At 38.8% G+C, this 27187-nt stretch overlaps 1 protein-coding gene across 2 annotated transcripts in view; it reads right to left on the bottom strand.

Annotated features, from left to right (window-relative positions):
- The window catches only part of KMT2C (lysine methyltransferase 2C), a 292837-nt gene that overhangs the window by 192449 nt on the left and 73201 nt on the right, over positions 1-27187 (bottom strand). For both annotated transcript variants that reach the window (XM_060305074.2, XM_060305075.1), the window contains exon 2: positions 23939-24027. In XM_060305074.2, coding sequence (XP_060161057.1) covers positions 23939-24027 — 89 coding nt within the window. The remainder of the gene's footprint in view (positions 1-23938; positions 24028-27187) is intronic.

The raw sequence follows: 27187 nt of genomic DNA, 5'->3' as shown, positions 1-27187 counted from the left end.
ATGTAATAATATAACCTATTTCTTTTGGCTGTCACTCTTCATTTAGTAGAAATGTTAGGTCTCACTATCTGTCAAAGTCAAGGCAGGACAATTAAACTAGAGTTTACGTCCCTCTCCTCTCTTAGCCCAAGTCTTCGAAAGACTGTCAGAGTTTGGCAGCAGAATGTGAAACAGACTACTCTGGCTGAAATGAAACCCAAATATCCAACAAGAGATGTCATCCAGAGATGCTCTGGATGAAATGACTGTGAACCCAGAGACAACTGAGGGAACGGTTCTGATGCAAGTACTTGGCTACCTGCAGTTAACTAATAAAAATGCCTCAAACACCATCCTGTACTTGTGCCTAATGCAAGAAAGCTGGCCTTTCAACCTGTGCCACTTTGCAGTTTTTGCCTTTCATGGGATTCTATTTGTTCAAATGACTACAGTCCAGAAATGCGCAAATAAGAACAAGCACATACTTTTTAAAAAAAAATTTAAGTGTTGAGAATTTCCTGGTGGTCCAGTGGTTAGGACTCCGAGCTTTCACTGCTGAGGACCCAGGTTCAATCCCTGGTCAGGGAAATAAGATCCCACAAGACGTGAAGCACAGCCAAAAATAAATTTTTAAAAAAATTAAAAATTTAAGGGTTATATTTTTCTTTGATACAAAATCTCCAGTGTACCTTTCTCCTTATTTTGACCTAAAATACTGACAAAGCCAGTTGGTCTCAAAATGCTCTAAAACCAGAAAGATGGAGTCCTCTCCAACCCTGGGGATGATCAGAGTGGGGTGGTTTTATTCAAAGCACCTACTTGTGTGTAAACTCAAACCACCAGGTGTCACATGTGGGTGGTAACTACACTAAAGAACCTAAGAGAACTTGGATAGCGTGTGCACTCTAGGCAAACCTTTGTAGATACATAGGTAAATGGGACACAACTGTAAATTAGCTCTAACCGTGCCCTTACACAATGCCATTCCACCTCCCATGACTCTTACTCTTAATTAGGATTAATCCTAAATAGTTGGTTCTATGACACAAAAAAGTTTAAAATTAATAGCAAAGGCTGTTTTGCTGCTTTAGTTAAAATCAAAGGCTTGCAGTCAAATGGTCCAGAATTTGCATCATATCTCAGTCATTTGCTAGCAATGTGACCTTCACAACTTGCTTCATTAACCTCATCTCAATTTCAGTTTGCTAATCATTTAACAGATAGCTAATGCCAGCTACTATAAAACTGTCTCTGAGGATCAAAAAAGAGAATACATTGGGCACTTAGCCTAACGCCCTAAGTATACAGTAAGTGTAGGTATGTAGCTGCTACTCTGATTACCTACACTCACATACTAAAACTATGTATTTACTTTCCATCTAGTTGGATATCACCCACCAGATCACACATTATTAAACTGTATTGTGGGAAGTAACAGGAATAAACAGAACATTTATTTAGCACCTCCTGGCTGTTTGCTAGGGATTCAATAAATCATTGCTTTAGAATGATTTTTTTACCAAACAAAATTTTGGGTAACTACTATGTACCACACATTCTAGTCCAATGGTAGCACAAAAATACAGTCTATTTTATTGTGTTTATCAGGGTACATATGAGAAAACAACTCTTTAATAGGGAAAAAAAAGAGTCAGGATCCCTATGCTTAATGGATCTATTCAGGAAATAGCAAATGATGGCAACAGGACACAATCACTGACATGATGGAGGTACAAGGTATCATGGGAGTTAAGGGAAGAGGTGGAAAATATAATTTAGAAAGGCTTCAGAAAAGTATCAGAAGCCCAGCTGAAACTAAAAGGACAAGTGTAAGTGTGCCTAATAGTTCTCTCACTTAATTCTTCTCTTTTAAAAAAGAGTAATCTCTGAAATTAACACAACACTGTAAAGCAATTATATTCCAAATGGATAAAGAATATGTGGCACATATATACAATGGAATATTACTGAGCCATAAAAAGAAACGAAATTGAGTTATTCATAGTGAGGTGGATGGACCTAGAGTCTGTCATACAGACTGAAGTAAGTCAGAAAGAGAAAAACAAATACCATATGCTAACACATATATATGGAATTAAAAACAAATTGGTTCTGAAGAACCTAGGGGCAGGACAGGAATAAAGACGCAGATGTAGAGAATGGACTTGAGGACACGGGGAGGGGGAAGGGTAAGCTGGGATGAAGTGAGAGAGTGGCACTGACATATCTGCACTACTAAATGTAAAACAGATAGCAAGTGGGAAGCAGCCGCATAGCACAGGGAGATCAACTCCATGCTTTGTGACCACCTAGAGGGGTGGGATAGGGAGGGTGGGAGGGAGACGCAAGAAGGAGGGGATATGGGGATATATCTATATGTATAGCTGATTCACTTTGTTATACGGCAGAAACTAACACAACATTGTAAAGCAATTATACTCCAATAAAGATGTAAGAAAAAAAAGAAGTTTAAAAAACCAATAAGTTGTAAAGATCAACAAAGAAAAAAAAAACAGAGGAATATCTGGACTTCCCTGGTGGTGCAGTGGTTAAGAATCTGCCTGCCAATGCAGGGGGACATGGGTTCGTTCCCTGGTCCAGGAAGATCCCACGTGCCGCGGAACAACTAAGCCCAAGTGCCACAACTACTGAGCCTGCGCTCTAGAGACTGCGGGCCACAACTACTGAGCCCACGTGCCACAACTATGGAAGCCTGCAAGCCTAGAGCCCGTGTCCGCAACAAAAGAAGCCACCGCAATGAGAAGGCCGTGCACCACAACGAAGAGTAGCCCCGCTCACCGCAACTAGAGAAAGCCCGCGCAGCAACAAAGACCCAACACAGCCATAGATAGATAGATAGATAGATAAATTTATTTTTAAAAAAAGATAAGGAAACTAAGTCTGAAAGTTAAACAAGCTTGAGGTCACATAGCTAACAGGAAGCAAAGCTGGGATACACAATCAGATTTGTGTAACTCCGAAGCCCAAGGGTGCGCTTTCCACTACTACACACTGCCTGGTACAATATCTGATCTGATCATAGCTCGTAAGTTTTATGAATAAATTCATGTTAAACCGAAATGTTAATATTTTACTAGGACCATGTTACTGAGGAATCATTTGTTGAATATGAAGAATGAGATGAAAGTTGAAAATATAGAGTTTTTCTCTTTACTTCTTAAGCACTACTGAATAAAATTATAAAGTAGTAAGAACATTTACTTCACAGCAAAGTTCATGGAAATAAAATATTTTGATCTTGGTCAATATGAAATTTCCCCCCAAAGGTTAAATAATTCTTTGAAAGAGCTGTATGTATCCTACAAATATATTCAGCAAACTCACCAACATGACAGCATAATAGACTATAAGATGTCAAAAATATTCTAGAGTCCAATTATGGCCTCCTTACCAATACACAGTGCATCCCTTCAATGCACCCTATCTTTTTACTCAACATCGCCAGTTATTAGAGAAATGCAAATCAAAACTACAATGAGGTACCACCTCACGGCAGTCAGAACGGCCATCATCAGAAAGTCTACAAATAACAAATGCTGAAGAGGGTGTGGAGAAAAGGGAACATTGTTGGTAGGAATGTAAATTGGTACAGTCACTATGGAAAATAGTATGGAGGTTCCTCAAAAAACTTGAGTTACCATATGATCTAGCAATTCCACTCCTGGGCATATATCCAGCCAAAACTATAATTTGAAAAGACATGCACCCCTATGTTCACAGCAGCACTATTTACAACAGCCAAGACAGGGAAACAAACTAAATAATGATTGGATGAAGAAGATGTGGTATATACATACAATGGAATATTACTCGGCCATAAAAAAGAATGAAATAATGTCATTTACAGCTACACAGATATACCTAGAGATTATCATATTAAGCGAAGTAAGTCAGAAAGAGAAAGACAAATAACATATGATATCACTTATATGTGGAATCTAAAATATGACACAAATGAACTTATCTATGAAACTGAAACAGATTCACAGACATAGAGAACAGACTTATGGTTCAGCAGGGGGGACAGATTAGGAGTTTGGGATTAGCAGATGCAAGCTATTATACATAGGATGGATAAACAAAAAGGTTCTATTGTATAGCACAGGGAACTATATTCAATATCCTTTAATAAACCATAAAGGAAAAGAATATGAAAAAGATATATATATATATATGAATCACTTTGCTGTACACCAGAAACTAACACAACACTGTAAATCAACTATACTTCAATTTTAAAAAATAAAATAAATTAAAAGCAAAGCATCCTATCTTTTAATTTTTAGATTGTATTTAATCAGGGGTTCTAGCATGCTGGAGGGAGAAATTACATCTTTATTTATACTGACCTCTGAGATTTAAAATTTTAAAATAAACCCATTTCATCATGAATATATGCACAAGCAGAGTTGTACAGCCATACTCATGTCTCTGTCACCAATAGAAAGCAGATAATTTATCACATTCAATGCTTGCAGATATCCCCAAAATATCACTTACCCTCATCACTACTTCAAAATTACCATAATTATAAATTAGATTTTATGATTTAAGAATAAATAAAGAACACATTATGAAATTACAAATTTGGCTTTTTTCTATTTTGGTAATATTTCAATGTAACTATTTATCTTTGCAATTTTATTTTATTAGTTTTAAAACATTATTTGGAAAAGGGTCTGCCATAGGGGTCAGTGACACGAAAAAGTGTACCACTAGACAGCACCCCACTAGACTATATACTCTATGAAAGCAGCTACTTTATCTGTTTTACAAACCAGAGCCTATCACACAACCTGGATGATGTTCAGTAATTGTTTAATTAACTGATTAATTAAACATTGTGTAATACAAAGCAAGCAGATAAATCTTATTATACACAAACACATAAATTAGAAAAAGCACAGAAAAATATAAATTTTTAAATGGGCTAATATTTGGTAATTACGTTAGTCAACACGAACATCCATTTTTCTACTAGTTATCCAAACCATACGCATGCTTCTATGATTTAGTCAACTACTAAGTAGAATAAAAATTATTTTTCTCTCTCCTAACTTCCTTTACCTCCCCAGAACTGGCAATACTTTCCTTGCTTCCTTTATAGTACTAAGACTACAAAAGAACGTATATCTAAGAAATTGTGTAATCATGTCCTTTCCTTCTTTTGAACAGTGGTGCTCAAAAAAAAAGTCTGCATCCCGACAGTTACGTTTTCCAGTGGTGTGTGGCTCACTGAATCTAATGTATCTACTACATCCAAACTGTGCTATAAAGCTAAAGAATTAGCACATGATAAACAGCAAATATTTTACTTATTCTATCTTTATTCATTAAACTACTTGACACTCATTAATATCAGGATAGTCACCACTTTCAGAGGGCATGTAAAGACATTAAAATGTAAGCAACTATAAATAAATACAAAAAAATGTCAAACAGTGGGTCCCTAGAAGCTAACACTTTTACAGCTAACTTATTCTCTTTATACTTACCCATAGTTTCATAAATTTTCACAAATATACATTACTATTATACTTTTAATATGATTTTTTAATGTAAGCACAAAAGAATTAAGAAGAAGACTCCGATACTTATCAAGACCTCAAAACCACAGGGACATTAATTAGGATACTAATTGTCAAAATTCAACTGCTCTCTGGATATTTTATTTAGTTAAAAATATTTCCTTTAGTTTTTCTATATGACTTCTTAAAAATGTGTTTTTAATGGATACTCATTTTTCACAACTAATAAAAGAAACTAAATAAACCCAACAAATTACAATATACATCTTCACCATATAATAATGGATATTTATAGCAATGTTAATCTTCTTCTGAGCCTTATCTTTATTTAGGCCTAAAAATCCAATGCAAATAATATGAGGATATTTAAAGAGACATCTTCATGGCTAACATTTAGTAAGTGCTTACTATGTCCTAGGCAATGTTGTAGGTGGTTAAACGCATTAACTCATTTAAACTTCACAACAACCTTATGAAGACGGCTGCCTGGCCTAGGACTTTACACAAGCTAATAAGTTAGTCTGTTACTGTTTCATGGATGCTGGCAGAAGACACAAGACTCCTGGATCAAAGACAAAAGGACTGTATTACTCACTGCACAGCAAGCAGCAGAAGCATGAGGATACTGTTGTCAGTTCCCTTCTGGCCCCCAAGTGTCACGGGGGCAAAACCATGGGCCCAAATGGACTCCTGCACTCTCAGTGAACTGTATTACAAGGAACAAAGAGTGTGGGAAACCACTGCTTTTATAGTAAAAGCATTAAACAACCTGCTCTTTGTCCCAGAGGGATACACGACCTCATTCTTCAAGGTTGCTCACTGCAAACACAACCCTGAGAAAAGGCCCAGGTAAGGAGTGGCCAAGGCCTTCCATTGCTGGCATACACAAGATGTGTCAGGTGCAAGGGACCCATGGCGGGGTAGCCCCAAAACAGAGCTACTATCATCATCTCCATTTTACAGATGAGGAGGCAAGATAAGAGGTCAAGGAACTTTGCTCAAAAACACAATAAGCAGAGGAGTTTGAATTCAAACACAGGCAGTGTGGCTCCAGAACCTCAACTACCACTAATCACTACTACGTTGAGTGTGAGCTGGAGCAAAGAAACTGAAGAAATCAAAATAACTGCAGAACTGAAAACAAGAGGATCACATGAAGCAACAGTAACTCTGAAGACAATGTTGGGATGTGGTGGATGCACTGGAGAAAACAGAAGAATCTAAAACAGTGAAGATGATGAAAGAAGATTAGTCAAAGAAAAAGAATAACACATACAACAAATATGCATAATTACTACTACTTAACAAGGAAAATAGACTGAATGGAAAAAATATTCAAAGATTCTATGGAAAAAACCATTTTTGAAATGAAGGATGGATTCTACAGATCAATGCAGCTCAATCAAAGCAGAAGAAAATATAAGCTGCCCCAGCCCTTAACAAAGGAAGCAGATAAAACGTTAAGAAGCAAGTGGAGGACCCCCAAACAGAATCTATAACCATGACCTGCACAGTGCCCCCTCGGCACCACTTCATGCCTCTCTGCCACTGAAGCCATCATGCCGCTCCTATTCCTAACTCTAGGTGTGAACTATGACTATGGTACTTGGATACCAGAGATTGGTTTACTTTTGAAACAGACTGGATCAGCAATTGACATATGATAAAAACTGGTCCTCCAATTCTGTTTAGCTGATAAAGAGTCACGCTCCCTCTCCAGGGATATGGACAAGAAATCATGTGGTACCCAAGTTTGCAGGCAACCATCTTCCATCAAGGGGAGCCAGCCATAGGATGCAGCTGACTAAAAAAAAGGCAGAGAGATACAATGAACCAGGAATTTTGTGACAATAGTGAGGCTGACTTAAGCCAACTCAAACCCATCTGATCTCTGAACATGACAGTACATGACCCATAGATTTCATTCTTTCTTCGAATTTGAATTATTTTACTTTTTTTTTTAATTTTTAATTTTTTTATTTTTGGCTGTGTTGGGTCTTGGTTGCTGTGTGCAGGCCTTCTCTAGTTGAACCGAGTGGGGGCTACACTTTGTTGTGATGTGCGGGCTTCTCACTGCAGTGGCTTCCTCTGTTGCACAGCAGGGGCTCTAGGCATGTGGGCTTCAGTAGTTGTGGCTTGCAGGCTCAGTAGTTGTGCCTTGCGGGCTCTAGAGCGCAGGCTCAGTAGTTGCAACGCACGGGTTTAGTTGCTCCACGTCATGCGGGATCTTCCCAGACAAGGGCTTGAACCTGTGTCCCCTGCACTGGCTGGCAGATTCTTAACCACTGTGCCACCAGGGAAGCCCCGAGTTATTTTACTTTTAATAACAATATCCTGGCTGGTAGACTCTAATAAATGGATATCAACTTTCATACACGACCCAAGGAAACAAAACAGACTACACATTCTATTCAAGTGTTGCCCAAAATTTACATAAACTAGCACATATTAGAATGCAGAGAAAAGAATCCTGCAGCCTGTGGAAGAAAAACCACATTCAAAGAACGATAGACAAGATGAAAAGGCAGAGGGCTATGTACCAGATGAAGGAACAAGATAAAACCCCAGAAAAACAACTAAATGAAGTGAAGATAGGCAACCTTCCAAAAAAAGAATTCAGAATGATAGTGAAGATGATCCAGGACCTCGGAAAAAGAATAGAGGCAAAGATCGAGAAGATGCAAGAAATGTTTAACAAAGACCTAGAAGAATTAAATAACAAACAGAGATGAACAATATAATAACTGAAATGAAAAATACACTAGAAGGAATCAATAGCAGAATAACTGAGGCAGAAGAACGGATAAGTGACCTGGAAGACAGAATTGTGGAATTCATGGCTGTGGAACAGAATAAAGAAAAAAGAATTGAAGACAGCCTAAGAGACTTCTGGGACAACATTAAACGTAGCAACATTCGCATTATACGGGTCCCAGAAGGAGAAGAGAGAAAAAAAAGGACTTGAGAAAATATTTGAAGAGATTATAGTTGAAAACTTCCCTAACATGGGAAAGGAAATAGCCACCCAAGTCCAGGAAGCACAGAGAGTCCCATACAGGATACACCCAAGTAGAAACATGCCAAGACCCATAGTAATCAAACTGGCAAAAATTAAAGAAAAAGAAAAGTTACTGAAAGCAGAAAGGGAAAAACAACAAATAATATACAAGGGAACTCCCATAAGGTTAACAGCTGATTTCTCAGCAGAAAATACTACAAGCCAGAAGGGAGTGGCATGACATATTTAAAGTGATGAAAGGGAAGTACCTACAACCAAGATACTCTACCCAGAAAGGATCTCATTCAGATGTGATGGAGAAATCAAAAGCTTTACAGAAAAGCAAAAGAATTCAGCACCACCAAACCAGCTCTAGAACAAATGCTAAAGGAACTTTTCTAAGTGGGAAACACAAGAGAAGAAAAGGACCTACTAAAACAAACCCAAAACATTTAAGAAAATGGTAATAGAAACATACATATCAATAATTACCGTAAATGTGAATGGATTAAACGCTCCAACCAAAAGACACAGGCTCACTGAATGGATACAAGAACAAGACCCATATATATGCTATCTACAAGCAACCCACTTCAGACCTAGGGACACATACAGACTGAAAGTGAGGGGATGGAAAAAGATATTCCATGCAAATGGAAATCAAAAGAAAGCTGGAGTAGCAATACTCATATCAGATAAAATAGACTTTAAAATACAGAAGGTTACAAGAGACAAGAAAGGATACTACATAATGATCAAGGGATCAATCCAAGAAGAAGATATAACAATTATAAATATATATGCTCCCAACATAGCAGCATCTCAATACATAAGGCAACTGCTAACAGCTATAAAAAAGGCAATCAACAATAACACAATAATAGTGGGGGACTTTAACACCTCACTTACACCAATGGACAGATCATCCAAACAGAAAATTACTACGGAAACAAGAAGCTTTAAATGACACAACAGACCAGATAGATTTAATTAATATTTATAGGACATTCCATCCAAAAACAGCAGATTACACTTTCTTCTCAAGTGCGCACAGAACATTCTCCAGGACAGACCACATCTTGGGTCACAAATCAAGCCTCAGTAAATTTAAGAAAACTGAAATCATATCAAGCATCTTTTCTGACCACAACGCTATGAGATTAGAAATCAATTACAGGGGAAAAAACGTAAAAAACACAAACACACGGAGGCTAAACAATACGTTACAAAATAACCAAGAGATCACTGAAGAAATCAAAGAGGGGCTTCCCTGGTGGCGCAACGGTTGAGAGTCCTCCTGCCAATGCAGAGGACACGGGTTCGTGCCCCGGTCCAGGAAGATCCCACGTGCCGCGGAGTGGCTAGGCCCATGAGCCATGGCTGGTGAGCCTGTGCATCCGGAGCCTGTGCTCCGCAACGGGAGAGGCCACAACGGTGAGAGGCCTGCGTACTGCAAAATAAAAAGAAATCAAAGAGGAAATTGAAAAATACCTAGAGACAAATGACAATGAAAACATGACGATCCAAAACCTATGGGATGCAGCAAAAGCAGTTCTAAGAGGGAAGTTTACAGCAATACAAGCCTACATCAAGAAACAAAAAAACTCTCAAATAAACAATCTAAACTTACACCAAAAGGAACTAGAGAAAGAAGAACAAACAAAACCCATAGTAGAAGGAAAGAAATCATAAAGATCAGAGCAGAAATAAATGAAATAGAAACAAAGAAAACGATAGCAAAGATCAATAAAACTAAAATCTGGTTCCTTGAGAAGATAAACAAAATTAATAAACCATTAGCCAGACTCATCAAGAAAAAGAGGGAGAGGATTCAAATCAATATAATTAGAAATGAAAATGGAGAAGTTACAACAGACACTACAGAAATACAAAGTATCCTAAGAGACTACTACAAGCAACTCTATGCCAATAAAATGGACAACCTGGAAGAAATGGACAAATTCTTAGAAAGGTAAAACCTTCCAAGACTGAACCAGGAAGAAATAGAAAATATGAACAGACCAATCACAAATAATGAAATTGAAACTGTGATTAAAAATCTTCAAAAAAGCAGAAGTCCAGGACCAGATGGCTTCACAGGTGAATTCTATCAAACATTTAGAGAAGAGCTAATACCCATCCTTCTCAAACTCTTCCAAAAAATTGCAGAGGAAGGAACACTCCCAAACTCATTCTATGAGGCCACCATCACCCTGATACCAAAACCAGACAAAGATACTCCAAAAAAAGAAAATTACAGACCAATATCACTGATGAACATAGATGCAAAAATCCTCAACAAAATACTAGCAAACAGAATCCAACAGCACATTAAGAGGCTCATACACCATGATAAAGTGGGATTTATCTCAGGGATGCAAGGTTTCTTCAATATATGCAAATCAATCAATGTGTTAACCCATATTAACAGACTGAAGAATAAAAACCATATGATCATCTCAGTAGATGCACAAAAAGCTTTTGACAAAATTCAACACCCATTTATGATAAAAACTCTCCAGAAAGGGGGCATAGAGGGAACCTACCTCAACATAATAAAGGCCATATACAACAAACCACAGCAAACATCATTCTCAATGGTGAAAAACTGAAAGCATTTCATCTAAGATCAGGAAAAAGACAAAGATGTCCACTCTCACCACTATTATTCAACATAGTTTTGGAAGTCCTAGCCACGGCAATCAGAGAAGAAAAAGAAAGAAAAGAAATACAATTAGGAAAAGAAGAAGTAAAACTGTCACTATTTGCAGATGACATGATACTATACATAGAGAATCCTAAAGATGCTACCAGAAAACTAATAGAGCTAATCAATGAATTTGGTAAAGTTGCAGGATACAAAATTAATGCACAGAAATCTCTTGCATTCCTATACACTAATGATGAAAAATCTGGAAGAGAAATCAAGGAAACACTCTCATTTACCATTGCAACAAAAAGAATAAAACACCTAGGAATAAACCTACAGAAGGAGACAAAAGACCCAGAGGCAGAAAACTATAAGACACTGATGAAAGAAACTAAAGATGACACCAACAGATCAAGAGATATACTGTTTTCTTGGATTGGAAGAATCAATATTGTGAAAATGATTATACTACCCAAAGCAATCTACAGATTCAGTGTAATCCCTATCAAATTACCAATGGCATTTTTTACAGAACTAGAACAAAAAATCTTAAAATTTGTGTGGAGACACAAAAGACCCCGAATAGCCAAAGCAGTCTTGAGGGGAAAAAACGGAGCTGGAGGAATCAGACTGCCTGACTTCAGACTATACTACAAAGCTACAGTAATCAAGACAATATGGTACTGGCACTAAAACAGTGATACAGATCAATGGAACAGGATAGAAAGCCCAGAGATAAACCCACGTACCTATGGTCAACTAATCTATGACAAAGGAGGTAAGTATATACAATGGAGAAAAGACAGTCTCTTCAATAAGTGGTGCTGGGAAAACTGGACAGCTACATGTAAAAGAATGAAATTAGAACATTACCTAACACCATACACAAAAATAAACTCAAAATGGATTAGAGACCTAAATGTAAGACCGGACACTATAAAACTCTTAGAGGAAAACATAGGAAGAACACTCTTTGACATAAATCACAGCAAGATCTTTTTTGATCCACCTCCTAGAGTAATGGAAATAAAAACAAAAATAAACAAATGGGACCTACTGAAACTTAAAAGCTTTTGCAAAGTAAAGGAAACTACAAACAAGATGAAAAGACAGGGCTTCCCTGGCGGCGCAGTGGTTGAGAGTCCACCTGCCGATGCAGGGGACACGGGTTCGTGCCCCGGTCCAGGAGGATCCCACATGCCGCGGAGTGGCTGGGTCCATGAGACATGGCCGCTGAGCCTGCGCATCCAGAGCCTGTGCTCTGCAGCGGGAGAGGCCACAACAGTGAGCGGCCCGCATACCACAAAAAAAAAAAAAAAAAAAGTTGAAAAGACAACCCTCAGAATGGGAGAAAATATTTGCAAACGAATCGACAGACAAAGGATTAATCTCCAAAATATATAAACAGCTCATGCAGCTCAATATTAAAAAAACAAATAACCCAATCCAAAAATGGGCAGAAGACCTAAATAGACATTTCTCCAAAGAAGACATACAGACGGCCAAGAAGCACATGAAAAGCTGCTCAGCATCACTAATCATTACAGAAATGCAAATCAAAACTACAATGAGGTATCACCTCACACCAGTTAGAATGGGCATCATCAGAAAATCTATAAACTACAAATGCTGGAGAGGGTGTGGAGGAAAGGGAACCCTCTTGCACTATTGGTGAGAATGTAAATTGATACAGCCACTATGGAGAACAGTATAGAGGGTCCTTAAAAAACTAAAACTAGAACTACCATATGACTCAGCAATCCCACTACTGGGCATATACCCAGAGAAAACCATAATTCAAAAAGACACATGCACCCCAATGTTCTTTGCAGCACTATTTACAATAGCCAGGTCATGGAAGCAACCTAAATGCCCATCAACAGACAAATGGATAAAGAAGATGTGGTACATATATACAATAGAATATTACTCACCCATAAAAAGGAACGAAATTGGGTCATTTGTAGAGACATGGATGGATCCAGAGACTGTCATACAGAGTAAAGTAAGTCAGAAAGAGAAAAACAAGTATCGTATGTTAACCCATATATGTCAAACCTAGAAAAATGGTACAGATGAAGCAGTCTGCAGGGAGGAAATTGAGACACAGATGTAGACAACAAACCTATGGACACCAAGGGGGGACGGGGGGGATGAATTGGAGATTGGGATTGACATGTATACCCTAATATGTATAAAATGTATAACTAATCCATTCAAAAAACAAAAAGAATGCAGAGAAAACTCCAGAGAACATCTACTTCTCTAACAGCAGACTAGGTAATTTGAAACAACCCTCCCACTGAAGACAAGAAAACTGAGTAAAATATTTTTGAAAGTAAAAATGTCCTAAAAGCATCAAAAAACTAACAAGGTTGTAAAGAATTACTAAAGGAAGGTAAGCCTGATATTCAGGGCTGCATTTCCCATGGGGGTGTCGGCTGCTCAGGAAAAGGCAACCAAGAGCACGCACTGTGACTTTCAACAGACTCATCGATAGTCCTAGAAGTCTACAACCATCCAGGGAATGGGAACTCAAGATGGCAGGAACCCCTAAGTTGCGGACATCAACAGGAAAAATGAACCAGAAATCAATCTCTGCAAGGAGTGCTGCACAGCTTTGAGTTACATGCTTGGAACAGAAAATAGAGACATGAAACTGAACTGAGGTGCTCCTAAAATACTAGTGCCCCTAGGTACCAGTAAAAAAAAAAAAAAAAAAAAATCAAAGAAAAACTATCTTTTAGGGGAAAAACATCAATCTATTTCTACAAATAAATTGTCCAGCACACAAGCATACATAATCAGTTACATGAGGAGACAGGATGACATGAGCAAGAATGAGCAGAAACAACTGAAACGAAACAACTCCAGATACTGCAATAATCAAACAAAAATTTTAAACCAACTGTATTTACCATGTTAAAGGTAATAAAATCAGAGCATTAAAATTTTCAGGAGGGAACTAAGAACTACAAAAAGTTGCAAACTTGAATAAAGAACTTTTTTTTTTTTTTTTTTTGCGGTACGCAGGCCTCTCAGTGTTGTGGCCTCTCCCGTTGCGGAGCACAGGCTCCGGACGCACAGGCCCAGCGGCCATGGCTCACGGGCCCAGCCGTTCCGTGGCATGTGGAATCTGCCCGGACCGGGGCACAAACCCGTGTCCCCTGCATCGGCAGGCGGACTCTCAACCACTGCGCCACCAGGGAAGCCCAGAACTTTTAAAACATAATAAATGGACTCAATTTTTATGTTTAACAAGCGATTACATGGTTAAAAGGGGATAAGAAAACTGTAAGATCTATCTAGAATGATCTGTTTAGAACAAAGGACAGTGGAACAAAAGTATTAAAAAAATTTAAAAGAGAGGGTAAATGGTAACAAACACAGTGAAACAGTCTAATGAACATTTAGTTAGAAGAAACAAAGAATGATACAAAAGCAGTAGTTGAATATATAATAGCTGAGAATTTTCCAAAGCTGATGAATACGTCAAGAAACCTCAAATTCCAAAATGTAGAAAGTATACAAAACCAACGAAATATAATAAAATTAGAAATGAATAACAAAAATCAAGGAGAAAATCCACACAAACAATTGGAAACTTTTTAAACTCTCTTAAAACAGCTCAGAAGTCAAAGAGGAGACCAAAACTACAATTAAAATACATTTAGAAAATAAGGATAATAAAAATAATATCGAAACCTAGGGAAAACACTAGGAATCATGTTAAAACAAAATCTAGCCTTAAACACCTTTTTTTTTTGGTTTAAGTAATTAATAAAAACTAAGTAAACATTTACTCCATAAGTTGGAAACGACATACACAAAAGTTTCTACAACTGATGATACAAATAAGTTTAAGCAAACATACAAATATTGACATAAATCGTATTTTTATATATTAGTTATATACAACTGGAAGACAGGTGTTTTTTGGGTTTTTTTTTTAATGTATCATTTATAATAGCTCCCCTTCTCAGGGCTTTTAGTGAGAAGTTTTGCCTCCAGATCTGCTAAACTCATTCAGAAATAAAGAAGGATTAAATATCATGTCTAGACTTTCAGGTAAAACACAGTATCAGTTAAAAATGTCTCCACATAGAATTAAGGTACAGACACTTCGGGCTATGCAAAAACTCTAGAGAAATAGGCTTAGTGAAGTCTAATGATCAAGGCAGAACTTCTGAAAAGGGAGTTGAGGGTGGGTATTCACAAAGCGAAGAGTTGAGGTAATTCTTTAAAAAAGACCTGGATAATTGAGAGAGTGGTCTATATAGAGTGAAAGCCAAGACACGAGCATGCACCCAGTTTGATTATGTTCTTCCTTTGTGAGAAATGAGGTACCCTGGGCAAGACTGAAGTCTAGTATGAACTAAGAGTGCTGGATAAAACTGTTAACGATACAATCTGAAGGTGTCATTTAACCTTGCGTTAATTAAAATATGGAAGGAAGGGGCTTCCCTGGTGGCGCAGTGGTTGGGAGTCCGCCTGCCGATGCAGGGGACACGGGTTCATGCCCCGGTCCGGGAAGATCACACATGCCGCGGAGCGGCTGGGCCCGTGAGCCGTGGCCGCTAAGCCTGCGCGTCCGGAGCCTGTGCTCCACAACGGGAGAGGCCACAACAGTGAGAGGTCCGCGTACCGCACAAAAAAATAATAATAATAAAAAAATAAAATAAAATATGGAAGGAAGGGTTCAAACAAATGCTCACCGACTCTAGACTCTTAAGAATGGAACTGATGTACCAGGGACAATCTGGGGAAAGTTCCCTCCGGTGGGACTCTGAAAAGTCTACAGCCTAGAAAAACTAACAAACTAAGTCAAAATTCTAATAAAAAATGTAAAGTTGGCCAGAGAGAAGAACAGTAGTTACCACGGGGTGGGGAAAATGAGGAGCTGTTGGTCAAAGGGTACAAACTTGCAGTTTTATAGAATGAATATGTCTGGAGATCTAATGTACCAACATGATGACTATAGTTAATAATACTGTAATACTTGAATACTGAAAATTTGTTCAGATAAAAAAAAGAGCAGAAGCTTTCAGACACAGCAGACATCATAACAAGTTAAGTTCTCAGGGATAAAGAGAAACACTACATAATAATAAAAGGGTCAATTCTCCAACAACACATAAAAATCCTTAACACATACATATGCACCTAACAACAGAGTGTCAAAATACATGAGGCAAAAACTGATAGAACTACAAGGACGAATATATAAATCCACTATTATATATGGGGATGTTAATAGCCACCTATCAAAAACAGATCCAGCAGACAAAAAATCTGTAACGACATAGTTGAACTCAACACCACCATCAATCAACTGGATATAATGCACATCTTTAGACTACTTCATCCAACAGTAGCAGAATACACATTCTTCTCCAGGTCAGATGGAACATTTACCAACAGACCAAATAAATTTGTTTCTGTGCCTTGACACAAATTTAAAATAATAAAAATCATACAATGTCTGCTCTCAGACCACAATGGGAATAAGGGAAATTCATAGCATTGAATGCATATATAACAAACAAGGGGGGCTTCCCTGGTGGCGCAGTGGTTAAGAATACGCCTGCCAATGCAGGGGACACGGGTTCGATCTCTGGTCCGGGAAGATCCCACATGCCGCAGAGCAACTAAGCCTGTGTGCCACAACTACTGAGCCTGTGCTCTAGAGCCTGTGAGCCACAACTACTGAGCCTGCATGCCGCAACTACTGAAGCCCACGTGCCTAGAGCCCATGCTCCACAACAAGAGAAGCCACTGCAATGAGAAGCCTGTGCACCACAATGAAGAGCAGCTCCCACTCACCGCAACTAGAGAAAGCTCGCGCACAGCAACGAAGACCCAACACAGCCAAAAATAAATAAATAATTTTTTTAAAAAAAAGAAAGAAGAATCTAAACTCAATAAACTAAGCTTCCACTTTAGGAAACAGCCTTGTCAACAGATGGTGCTGGAACAAATGGACATCCAAGCACACACAAAAAAAGAATCTAGACACAAACCTTACACTCTTCACAAAAATTAACTCAAAATGGATCACAGGGGCTTCCCTGGTGGCGCAGTGGTTGAGAGTCCGCCTGCCGATGCAGGGGACATGGGTTCGTGCCCCGGTCCGGGAAGATCCCACATGCCGCAGAGCAGCTGGGCCCGTGAGCCATGGCCGCTGAGCCTGCACGTCCGGAGCCCGTGCTCTGCAATGGGAGAGGCCGCAACAGTGAGAGGCCCACGTACCGCAAAAAAAAAAAAAAAGGATCACAGAATGTGAAATGTAAAACTATAAAACTCCTAGAAGATAACACAGGAGAAAATCTAGATGACCTTGGGTTTGGCAATGGCTTTTTAGATACAACACCAAAAGCATGATACATGAGAGAAATAAATGATACACTAGATAGACTTCATTAAAATTTAAAATTTCTGCTCTGCAGAAAACATTGCCAAGAGATACATAAAGACAAGCCACAGACTAGAAGAAAATATTTGCAAGAGATGTATCTGGTAAAGGACTCTTATCCAGATTATATGAAGAACTCTTAAAACTCAAAAATAAGAAAATGAACAACCTGATTAAAAAATGAGTCAAAGAATTTAACAGAGTAGTGGAAGAAGATATACAGATGGAAAATAAGCATATAAAAAGGTATCCCTCATCATATGTTATCAGGGAAGTGTAAATTAAAACAATGAGATACTATTAAACACCTATCAGAATGGCCAAAATCCAGAACACTGACAACTCCAAATGCTGGTGAGGCTGTGAAGCAACAGGAACTCTCATTCATTGCTGGTGGGAATGCAAAATGGTACATCTACTTTGGAAAATGGTTTGGCCCGTTTCTCACAAAACTAAACATACTCTCACCATATGACCCAGCAATCATGCTCCTTGGTATTTACCCAAAGGAGCTGAAAACTTATGTCCACACAAAACTCTGCACACAAATGTTTACAGCAGCTTTATCCATAATTGCAAAAACCTAGAAGCAACCAAGGTGTCCTTTAGTAGGTGAACAGATAAACTGCTGTACATACATACAACAGAATATTTTTCAGCAATAAAAAGAAATGAGTTTTCAAGCCATGAAAAGAACCGTAAATGTATATTACTAAGTGAAATAAGCCAATGTGAAAAGGCTACATATGGTATGATTCCAATTATATTACATTTTGGAAAAGACAAAACTATGGAGACAGAAAAAAGAACAATGGTTGCCAGGGCTTAGAGGGGAGGAAAGGATGAATAGGCATAGCACAGAAGATTTTCAGGGCAGTGAAAGTATCTGTATGATACTATATTGATTGATACATGTCATTATACATTCTTCCCAAACCTACAGAATGTATACCACCAAGAGTGAACCCTAATGTAAACTACGGACTTAAGGTGAAAATACTGTGTCACTGTAGTTTCATCAATCATAACAGATGCACCAATGCTGGTGGGAGTGCTGATAAATGGGAGGCTATGCGTGTGTAGGGGCAGGAGGTAAATGGGGAGTATCTGTGCCTTCCACTCAATTTTGCTGTAAACCTGTAACTGTTCTAAAAACTAAAGTCTAGGGCTTCCCTGGTGGCCCAGTGGTTGACAGTCCGCCTGCCGATGCAGGAGACACGGGTTCGTGCCCCGGTCTGGGAGGATCCCACATGCCGCGGAGCGGCTGGGCCCGTGAGCCATGGCCGCTGAGCCTGCGCATCCGGAGCCTGTGCTCTGCAACGGGAGAGGCCACAACAGTGAGAGGCCCGCGTACCGCAAAAAAAAAAATAAACAACAAACTAAAGTCTATTTAAAAAACTATGCTAGTGGTTACCTGAAAGTATGAATGTGAACTGATATTTCTAAGCATGTATATACAGCCTCTCATCTATATAATTACCAGTATATCACTAGAATGGACTAACATAACTAATTCTCAACAGAAACAATATGATATGCATCCCTACAGCCTAGACTTTGATCTCTCATACTATTCTCCACTAAAAAGAACTAGTACTCTTACAGAGTAGGCAATTTCATATCCTGAGGCAGAGTATTAAAGATGGGCCTGAAAAATATTCTTGCCAACGAGCAATAGCTTTGAAACATTTTGAGATATTAAAAAGGATTAAGAAGCCAGCCAAAAAGGGGCTCCCACTAGCCACACAATGACAACTTCAGCAGTTTAAAAAAAAAAAAGGGTTAATTATAATTAGCTAAATCATAATTAACCAATTATAATTAACTAAAACAAGTTTGCAAAACCCTGATTATATAATGACTCTCAAAGAAAAGTGGAATTTCTCTCCTCAAGGAACTAGCGCTTCATTCAAGTTGATTTTATTCATAAAGAAAAATGGACACAGAACTGGCACCAGTCGCACCACCTCCAAAAGAGAGGATTTTTCTTACCATAAAAACTTGTGAGAATTCTTGCTACTTTCCCAATGACCACTTGTAGGATACTCATTCCCATCACTTACCCTCACCCCACACACACACCTTAAAAGAGTACTCATTTTAATAAATACTCTTAAATTACTACAAATCGTTAAAGAAATGTGTCAAGGCACACAATTCACAGAGTAAGAGACCTTCCAATAAATCCTGGGCCTGGAGACGTGCAGAGATGTCAAAGTCTTGCAGTCAACTGGAATGTGCTTTTAAATTGATTAGAAATTTACGAAACTCTTTCTTCTCTTTGCTTGCAGGTTGGCAATTTTAACAATTGTTCTTTATCCTTTTCTTTACTATTCTCCTTGCCCTATGTGTTCACTAAAGGAACTGGACAAAGGTCTTTCCAAGCACAAAGACAGAGCAAAGACTAACACAATTGGCTTTATTTAACTTTCATACGGAAGGACAGGATAAATATACTCTCTCTCTCTCTCTATATATATATATATATGTATGTATATATACACGGCATCAATGCCTATCATATGCTCATATGCCTGGAAGTATTCTGGGCACTGGGAATAAATCAATGAACAAGACAAATCCCTGACCTCATGAAGTTTATGTTTTAGTATGAAAGGCACACAAACAAATATGAATTATAATGTCATATCTGTTAAATACTAGGAGGAGAAGTAAAGCAGAAGAAGAGGATAGAGCACGACAAGTGCTGCTTTTCGACAGGTTGGTCAGGAAAGGCCTCTCCAACAAGACAGCACTGGGTAGAAATTTGACTGATGTACGGCAGAAAGTTCCATGAGTATCTGGGAAAAAGGCATTCTAAGCAAAGAAGACAAAAAGTTCAAGTGCCTGAAAAAGGAATATGGCTGGAGCCCAGAGAGCAAGGGGAAGACAGGAGATGTGGTTGGACAGGTAGCCAAGGTCAGTAGAGCTTGAAGATCATATATGGACTTTAGGTTTTCTTTTAAGTATCCCTGGAGGCCTTGAATAGTTTACAGAAGGGAAATAAAACACTCTTACTTTGGGTTTTAATTAAAAGCTCACTCCACTACTACATGAAGAACAAAACTAGAATGGAGTGAGAGTAAAAGCAGCAAGACCAGTTGGGAAGCTCCTGCAGCGGTCCACACAAGCAGTGGTGGTGACTAGTTCTGGAGTGACAGCAGAGGAGGAGATGAGAGGTGACTGAAATCAGGCAGGATTATCAAGGTAAAGCCCAAAGCATTTTCCAACAGGCTGCATATTTCGAGCCTGAACAATCCACGATGTCATTTACTGAGGTGGGAACACTGGACGAATAGAAGGTTTTGGGACAACAGTAAACAGTTCCACAGAAGACACATTAAGTTTGAGACCCTCTTAAGACATCGAAGAGGAGATGTTAAGAAGTAAGCTGAAGATACTGGTTGTGTTCAAAGCAAGAAAAGTGCTGGTAATATAATTTTTAGAGTTACCAGCACATACATAATATTTAAAGCAACTGAACTAAATGAGACCACCTAATCTGTGAGATGAGCAAAAGAGATCAGTGAGATAGGAAAAAGCAAGAGAATGTGGCGTCCTGAAAAAGCCAAATTAAAACAAAAAGTTTTCCTCCTGAAAATGGTTAGCTGTGTGAAAATGACACTGAATACCTCAGGAGGACAGAGACTGAACAGTGGTTTTGGCAAAATATGAAATCAAAACCACCTCTGGGAGAGCAGGAGGAAGAAAGCCTGACTGGAGTAGGGTCATGAAAACATGGTCAAAAATAAGTAACAACCATAAGTATAGACAATTCTTTCAAGGGCTTTTGCTATAAAGATGAGCAAAGGTGCAATATGGTAGCTAAAAGGGGTAGCTGACCACGAGAAGTTACTTATGTTTAAGAAGGGTGATACTGCAACAAATGCTAATACTAATGGAAATGATTTCACTGAGAGAGGAAATTCTTGATACCAGAAACCAAGGAAAACCGAAGGCGCAAACGGGACAGAATCCAGGACGCAGGTAGAAGAGTTGGCTGTAGATGACCCCAGAGACTTTTCATCCCACTTTAAGTTAGGAAGGTATAATAAAATAGATGGACAGAGACACAAGCAAGAAAGGAGATCTGATTGCGGATGAATGTGGAATTTCTTTCCTGATGGCTTCTATTTATTTTTTCATTGAAATAGCAGGATCATCAACTGAAAAATGAGGTGTCAGAAGTTTGAAGGGAGAAGAAAAGGTGGTGAAAGAATTATCCCTGATAATGGGAGAGGGAATTCTAAGTAGACTATAGTGAGTGAAGGATAGCAATCATGACCCACTTGAGATTTGAGGTCATAAATTTAAAATGCCACCAGTCAGCAAGTTTATGGTTTTCTCCAGCCCTTTTCGCTGCTAAAATGCAGAGTCTGAGTTTTGCTATGAAAGCAAAATAGTGGGAGGATGGCAAAGGAGTTTAGGGTGCATAACGGAACAGCTACAATACTGGATCACGGAATCTGAACTAGAAAAGGAGGCTGACAGACCCCATCAGTAAGATCACTGAGCTGGAGAATTCAGTGTGTCTGAAGAATTTCTGTGGCGCGGATATTAGGAAAAAGTGAGCTAGTGAAAGAAGAGGCATAGTAAGGACAGTTGAAACTGAGACTTTGGAAGTGAAACAGCAAGTGTCCTAGTAAGTGATACAGTGATAAAGGCTAAAGTTTGCCCATAAGAATGAGTGACTGAGGTGGGCTGGAGAAGAGGATTTTGAGGAAATCAAGGAGCTACAAGGCCTGGGTGTTGAATAGATTATTAAAATTGACAATGGGAGAAGGAGAGGAAAATGGAAAGGGACGTGCTAAATCTTCAGAGAACAAGACAGAGTACTCAAGGAGACTTCTGGTAAGTGCAACCAAAAGGGACCTGTGGACAGTCTTAGAGCACTGGCTTAAAGGGACTTGTAAGTAATCGTTACACCGCAAATGTCACTTAAAATTACAAAAAACTTTTCACAAGAAAGTAACGGTACAAAGTACAGAAAAAATTTAAATTAAGGGGAAAATCTATGAAAAATAACTAGTGGAGAACTTACATAAATCCAAGTTTAAAGTAATGTGGTAATGAGGGGCTTCCCTGGTGGCACAGAGGTTAAGAATCTGCCTGCCAGTGCAGGAGACCCAAGTTCGAGCCCTGGTGTGGGAAGATCCCACACGCGGCGGAGCAACTAAGCCCGTGCGCCACAACGACTGAGCCTGCACTCTAGAATCCACGAGCCACAACTACTGAAGGCTGCATGCCACAACTACTGAAGCCCGCACATCTAGAGCCCAGGCTCGGCAACAAGAGAAGCCACCGCGATGAGAAGCCCGCGCACCGCAATGAACAGTAGCCCCTGCTCACCGAAACTAGAGAAAGCCTGCATGCAGCAACAAAGACCCAACACAGCCAAAAAAAAAACATAAATAAAATAAATAAATTTATAAAAATAAATAAATAATGTGGTAATGAATGTACACCAAAGGGTAAAATGTAGAATTCCGAACTTACAAGCTTCTCTCCTGTCACTCTTCTTAACTAGACTCTATGGGAAAAAGGAATGAGAACTGCAGGACGTTTGAAGGCTTTTCCAAGAATTACATGGATATAATAGCAACACATTTGACAACCAAAAGTATTTCATGGAAAATTATATTATAAAAGATAAAGCAATTTCTAATTTTCTCTAAAAACTGTATGACAGTCTGTAAGCATCAAGGTGGTGACATTCAACATCAGAGAAAAAGCCTATCAGCTATGTCTAAACAACAACTGTAAAAATACTGACAATGACAGACCATCGCGCGTAGATATCCTGTGAACACAATATGAAACCTAGTCCCGTTGACAGCTCATTAAATCACTAACTTGCTGTAAACTTTGGAAACTACTTTGGGCAACCTATTCTATTTTCCTTTTGCAGATGCAAAACACACATTAGCTTATTTAAGGCACCTAAAAGTCCCGTAGACTAGGAAGTATTTGCTCTGCTCTCACGCAGCATTTCACAGTATCATTTGCTAATGGAACATATTTTTTCCTCACATATATACTAACACAATAAACAAACACTAGACGGTTCATAAGCCAGACACCTCCCATGAGGTATCATATGAATGGCCTGGAATTACTGTTTATTCCAGTTTTAATTTTGCTTTAATAAAATATTTCTCTACAGAGATTAAGCAATTTCTACTAAATCAGAGCTTTAGGGGAAAAAAAGGGAGAAAACTCAGTTTTATCACTTTGTCATTACTTATTAAACTACTCTAGCACGTGGAAGTTTTAGAACTCGGTGTATAGACGACAGCTAACTATATAAATTATTCTGTAAATTCTTAAATTTTTAAATTAAGTTTTGAAACCTGTTTCCACAGTATTTTCTGTTTCTGTTGTCTCCAGCCCATCCATGCTGTCCTCATCTTCCACTGTACTTTTTCCTCTACTTCGAGGCCTATGGACAAAGAAATAAACATATAATTAAATGTTACACATTAAATCTTAGAATTATACTCAAAATAAAGCACAAGTTGAAGGTACACAAAATAATTTAGGCAATTTTTCCCTTACTTTACCATATCAAATAGTAAATATCACACTTTACAGTCATTTTTCCCACATATTCAGCCCTTCCTTATACCTAAATGTGGGGACAGGCCCATATTAATATGTTTGTGTCATCATAACTCACTTCTGTAAGTATTCTCCAGGCTAGGTTTTCCCCTCTTTTACCAGACCTTGAGATCACTCCCTCTGTCTACAGTAGTGGTTTTGTTTTTTTGTTTTTTGTTTTTTTGTTTTTTGGGGGTTTTTTTTGCGGTACACGGGCCTCTCACTGCTGTGGCCTCTCCTGTTGCGGAGCACAGGCTCCGGACGCGCAGGATCAGTGGCCATGGCTCACGGACCCAGCCGCTCCGCGGCACGTGGGATCTTCCCAGACCAGGACATGAACCCGTGTCCATTGCATCGGCAGGCAGACTCTCAAGCACTGCGCCACCAGGGAAGCCCTACAGTAGTGGTTTTTAACTACCTAGTGGGTTCAAAGTTCACACACCAGGTTACACCTCTAGATCTAATGAAATTGAGGAGTGATGCCCAGACGTCTGCATTTTTAAGACACCTACCCCTTAAGGAGAAAGTGAGGTACACTCCTGCAAACCACCCCCACCAAAAAACAAAAAATCTAACTATTAAGCATGATCTAATCACACTTGCCTTACAAGTGTGATGGATTTTAATTTATAAACACTTCAGTAAAGTAAAATAAACGTAAGAGTCATGGTAAGACCAGTTCGGTGCTTTGTGACCACCTATAGGGGTGGGATAGGGAGGGAGGGGATATGGGAAGATATGTATACACATAGCTGGTTCACTTTCTTACACAGCAGAAACTAACACAACATTGTAAAGCAATTATACTTCAATAAAGATGTTTAAAAAAAAAAGAATCATGGTAAAGTACAATTCTCTTACCCAATGCAATTAACTGAAAAGACCTTTAAAGTTTTTGAGGTCTCATAAAGGATAGAAGTCAGTCAAAAACAGTTTTTAAACACATAAAATAAGAAAGAAAAAATAAAGATATTACATATTAAAAAAAACTTAGAAATTGACAAAGCAGTATTCAGATAATTTCAGAGCTTTAAATTATTTCATTACTTAAAAAGAAAAAGTACAAACGAACACAGTATTTATTTGAAAAATACTTAAAGAGTTGAAAAGAATAGAGAAAAATAATATGAAAAGGTAAAGCAAAAAAGACTTTTAAATAACAGGAAACCTATTTAAATCTTTTTTTTTAATTTTATGTATTTATTTATTTTGGGCTGCGTTGGGTCTTTGTTGCTGCGCGCAGGCTTTCTCTAGTTGTGGGGAGCAGAGGCTACTCTTCATTGTGATGTGTGGGCTTCTCACTGCGGTGGCTTCTCTTGTTGTGGGACACAGGCTCTAGCCACGCGGGCTTCAGTAGTTGTGGCTCGCAGGCTCTATAGCACAGGCTCAGTAGTTGTGGCGCACGGGCTTAGTTGCTCCGCGGCATGTGGGATCTTCCCGGACCAGGGCTCGAACCCGTGTCCCCTGCATTGGTAGGTGGATTCTTAACCACTGCGCCACCAGGGAAGCCCTAAATCTTATTTTTAAAAGGATATTAATCCATCAAAACCAATAAAGGAGATATAAAAATTTTTTTAAGTTAAAGCAATCAAAGTCCAAATAGTTTTATAAGTGCAATACTACACACTGTCAAAAAGTCATCCTCGGGCTTCCCTGGTGGCGCAGTGGTTGTCTGCCTGCCGATGCAGGGGACATGGGTTCGTGCCCCGGTCTGGGAAGTTCTCATATGCCGCGGAGCAGTTGGGCCCGTGAGCCATGGCCGCTGAGCCTGCGCGTCCGGAGCCTGTGCGCCGCAACAGGAGAGGCTACAACAGTGAGAGGCCCACGTACCGCAAAAAAAAAAAAGTCATCCTCATTCCACAGAAAAAAATTAAAAGGAAATAACTGAAGCAAAATCCTAACATATCCAAAAAACTATGGATGAAAAGAATACCAATAAATATAATGAGAATGCAAGTATAATTTAATATTAGAAATTTGCCAATATAACACACCAAGTCAAGCAGCCAAAACAGCATCATTCATGAGGGGAAGGCGGAAAGTAGGCAGAACAAATAAGAGATGACAAAAACTTGATGGGAAAGGGTTATCAGGGCAAGGTTGATTTTATTGTTCATAGAAAAAGAGAGAATAATTATTTTTAGATTTTATTAAGGCAAATAGTTATGTTTAAGTAGTAGTAGTTATGTTTAAGTTATGTTTAACTTAAAAAAAAAACTTTAGAGGGACTTCCCTGATGGTTCAGTGGTCAAGAATCTGCCTCCCAATGCAGGGGACATGCATTTCGATCCCTGGTTGGGGAACTAAGACCCCCACATGCCTCAGGGCAACTAAGCCCGAGCACCGCAACTACTGAGCACGCAGGCCACAACTAGAGAGCACATACACCACAACTAGAGAAGCCTGAGCACCACAGCAAGGAGCCCCACCTCAGCAAAGGATCACGCATATGCCGCAATGAAGATCCCACGTACCACAACTAAGACCCGACGCAGTCAAAAATAAAATAAATATATTTATATTTCCATATTGCATTCATATGCTCCATCATCCATTAAGGGTGATAAAGGACGCTAGAAGTTGTAGAACAGAGTACGCAGTAGGAGCGAGCTGTGCAGAGAAAAAGCTCCAGAAATCTGCATAAGGGTACTCTTGAGTTTCTACCTGAATACCAAACTGTACAGTTGTGGTATAAAACCTCACAAGGCTGAAAAGGAACAGCTTCCAAGGAAAGAACCATTACAGAAGAGCTGCAATATGAACAAGTCCCAGAGCTCACAGAGAGCCAGGAATCAAACATGTTCCCTTTAGCCAGAGTGCCAAGACCTCAATGACTATATATAATGTATTCGGAACACACCTTTAGGAACAGGGCTAAATGAAGCCTAGAACAAATGCTATTCTAGACCATCCCTAAAACAGCTGACAAAATATCAACAGAATCAAAATGATCCACAACTAATTCAACTGGTAGCCAAAAAAAAACCCAAAAAGTTTAACAC

This window comes from Globicephala melas, chromosome 9, assembly GCF_963455315.2.
Source record: "Globicephala melas chromosome 9, mGloMel1.2, whole genome shotgun sequence".
NCBI lineage: Eukaryota > Metazoa > Chordata > Mammalia > Artiodactyla > Delphinidae > Globicephala > Globicephala melas.
This window is presented reverse-complemented; position numbering and strand designations above follow the sequence as displayed.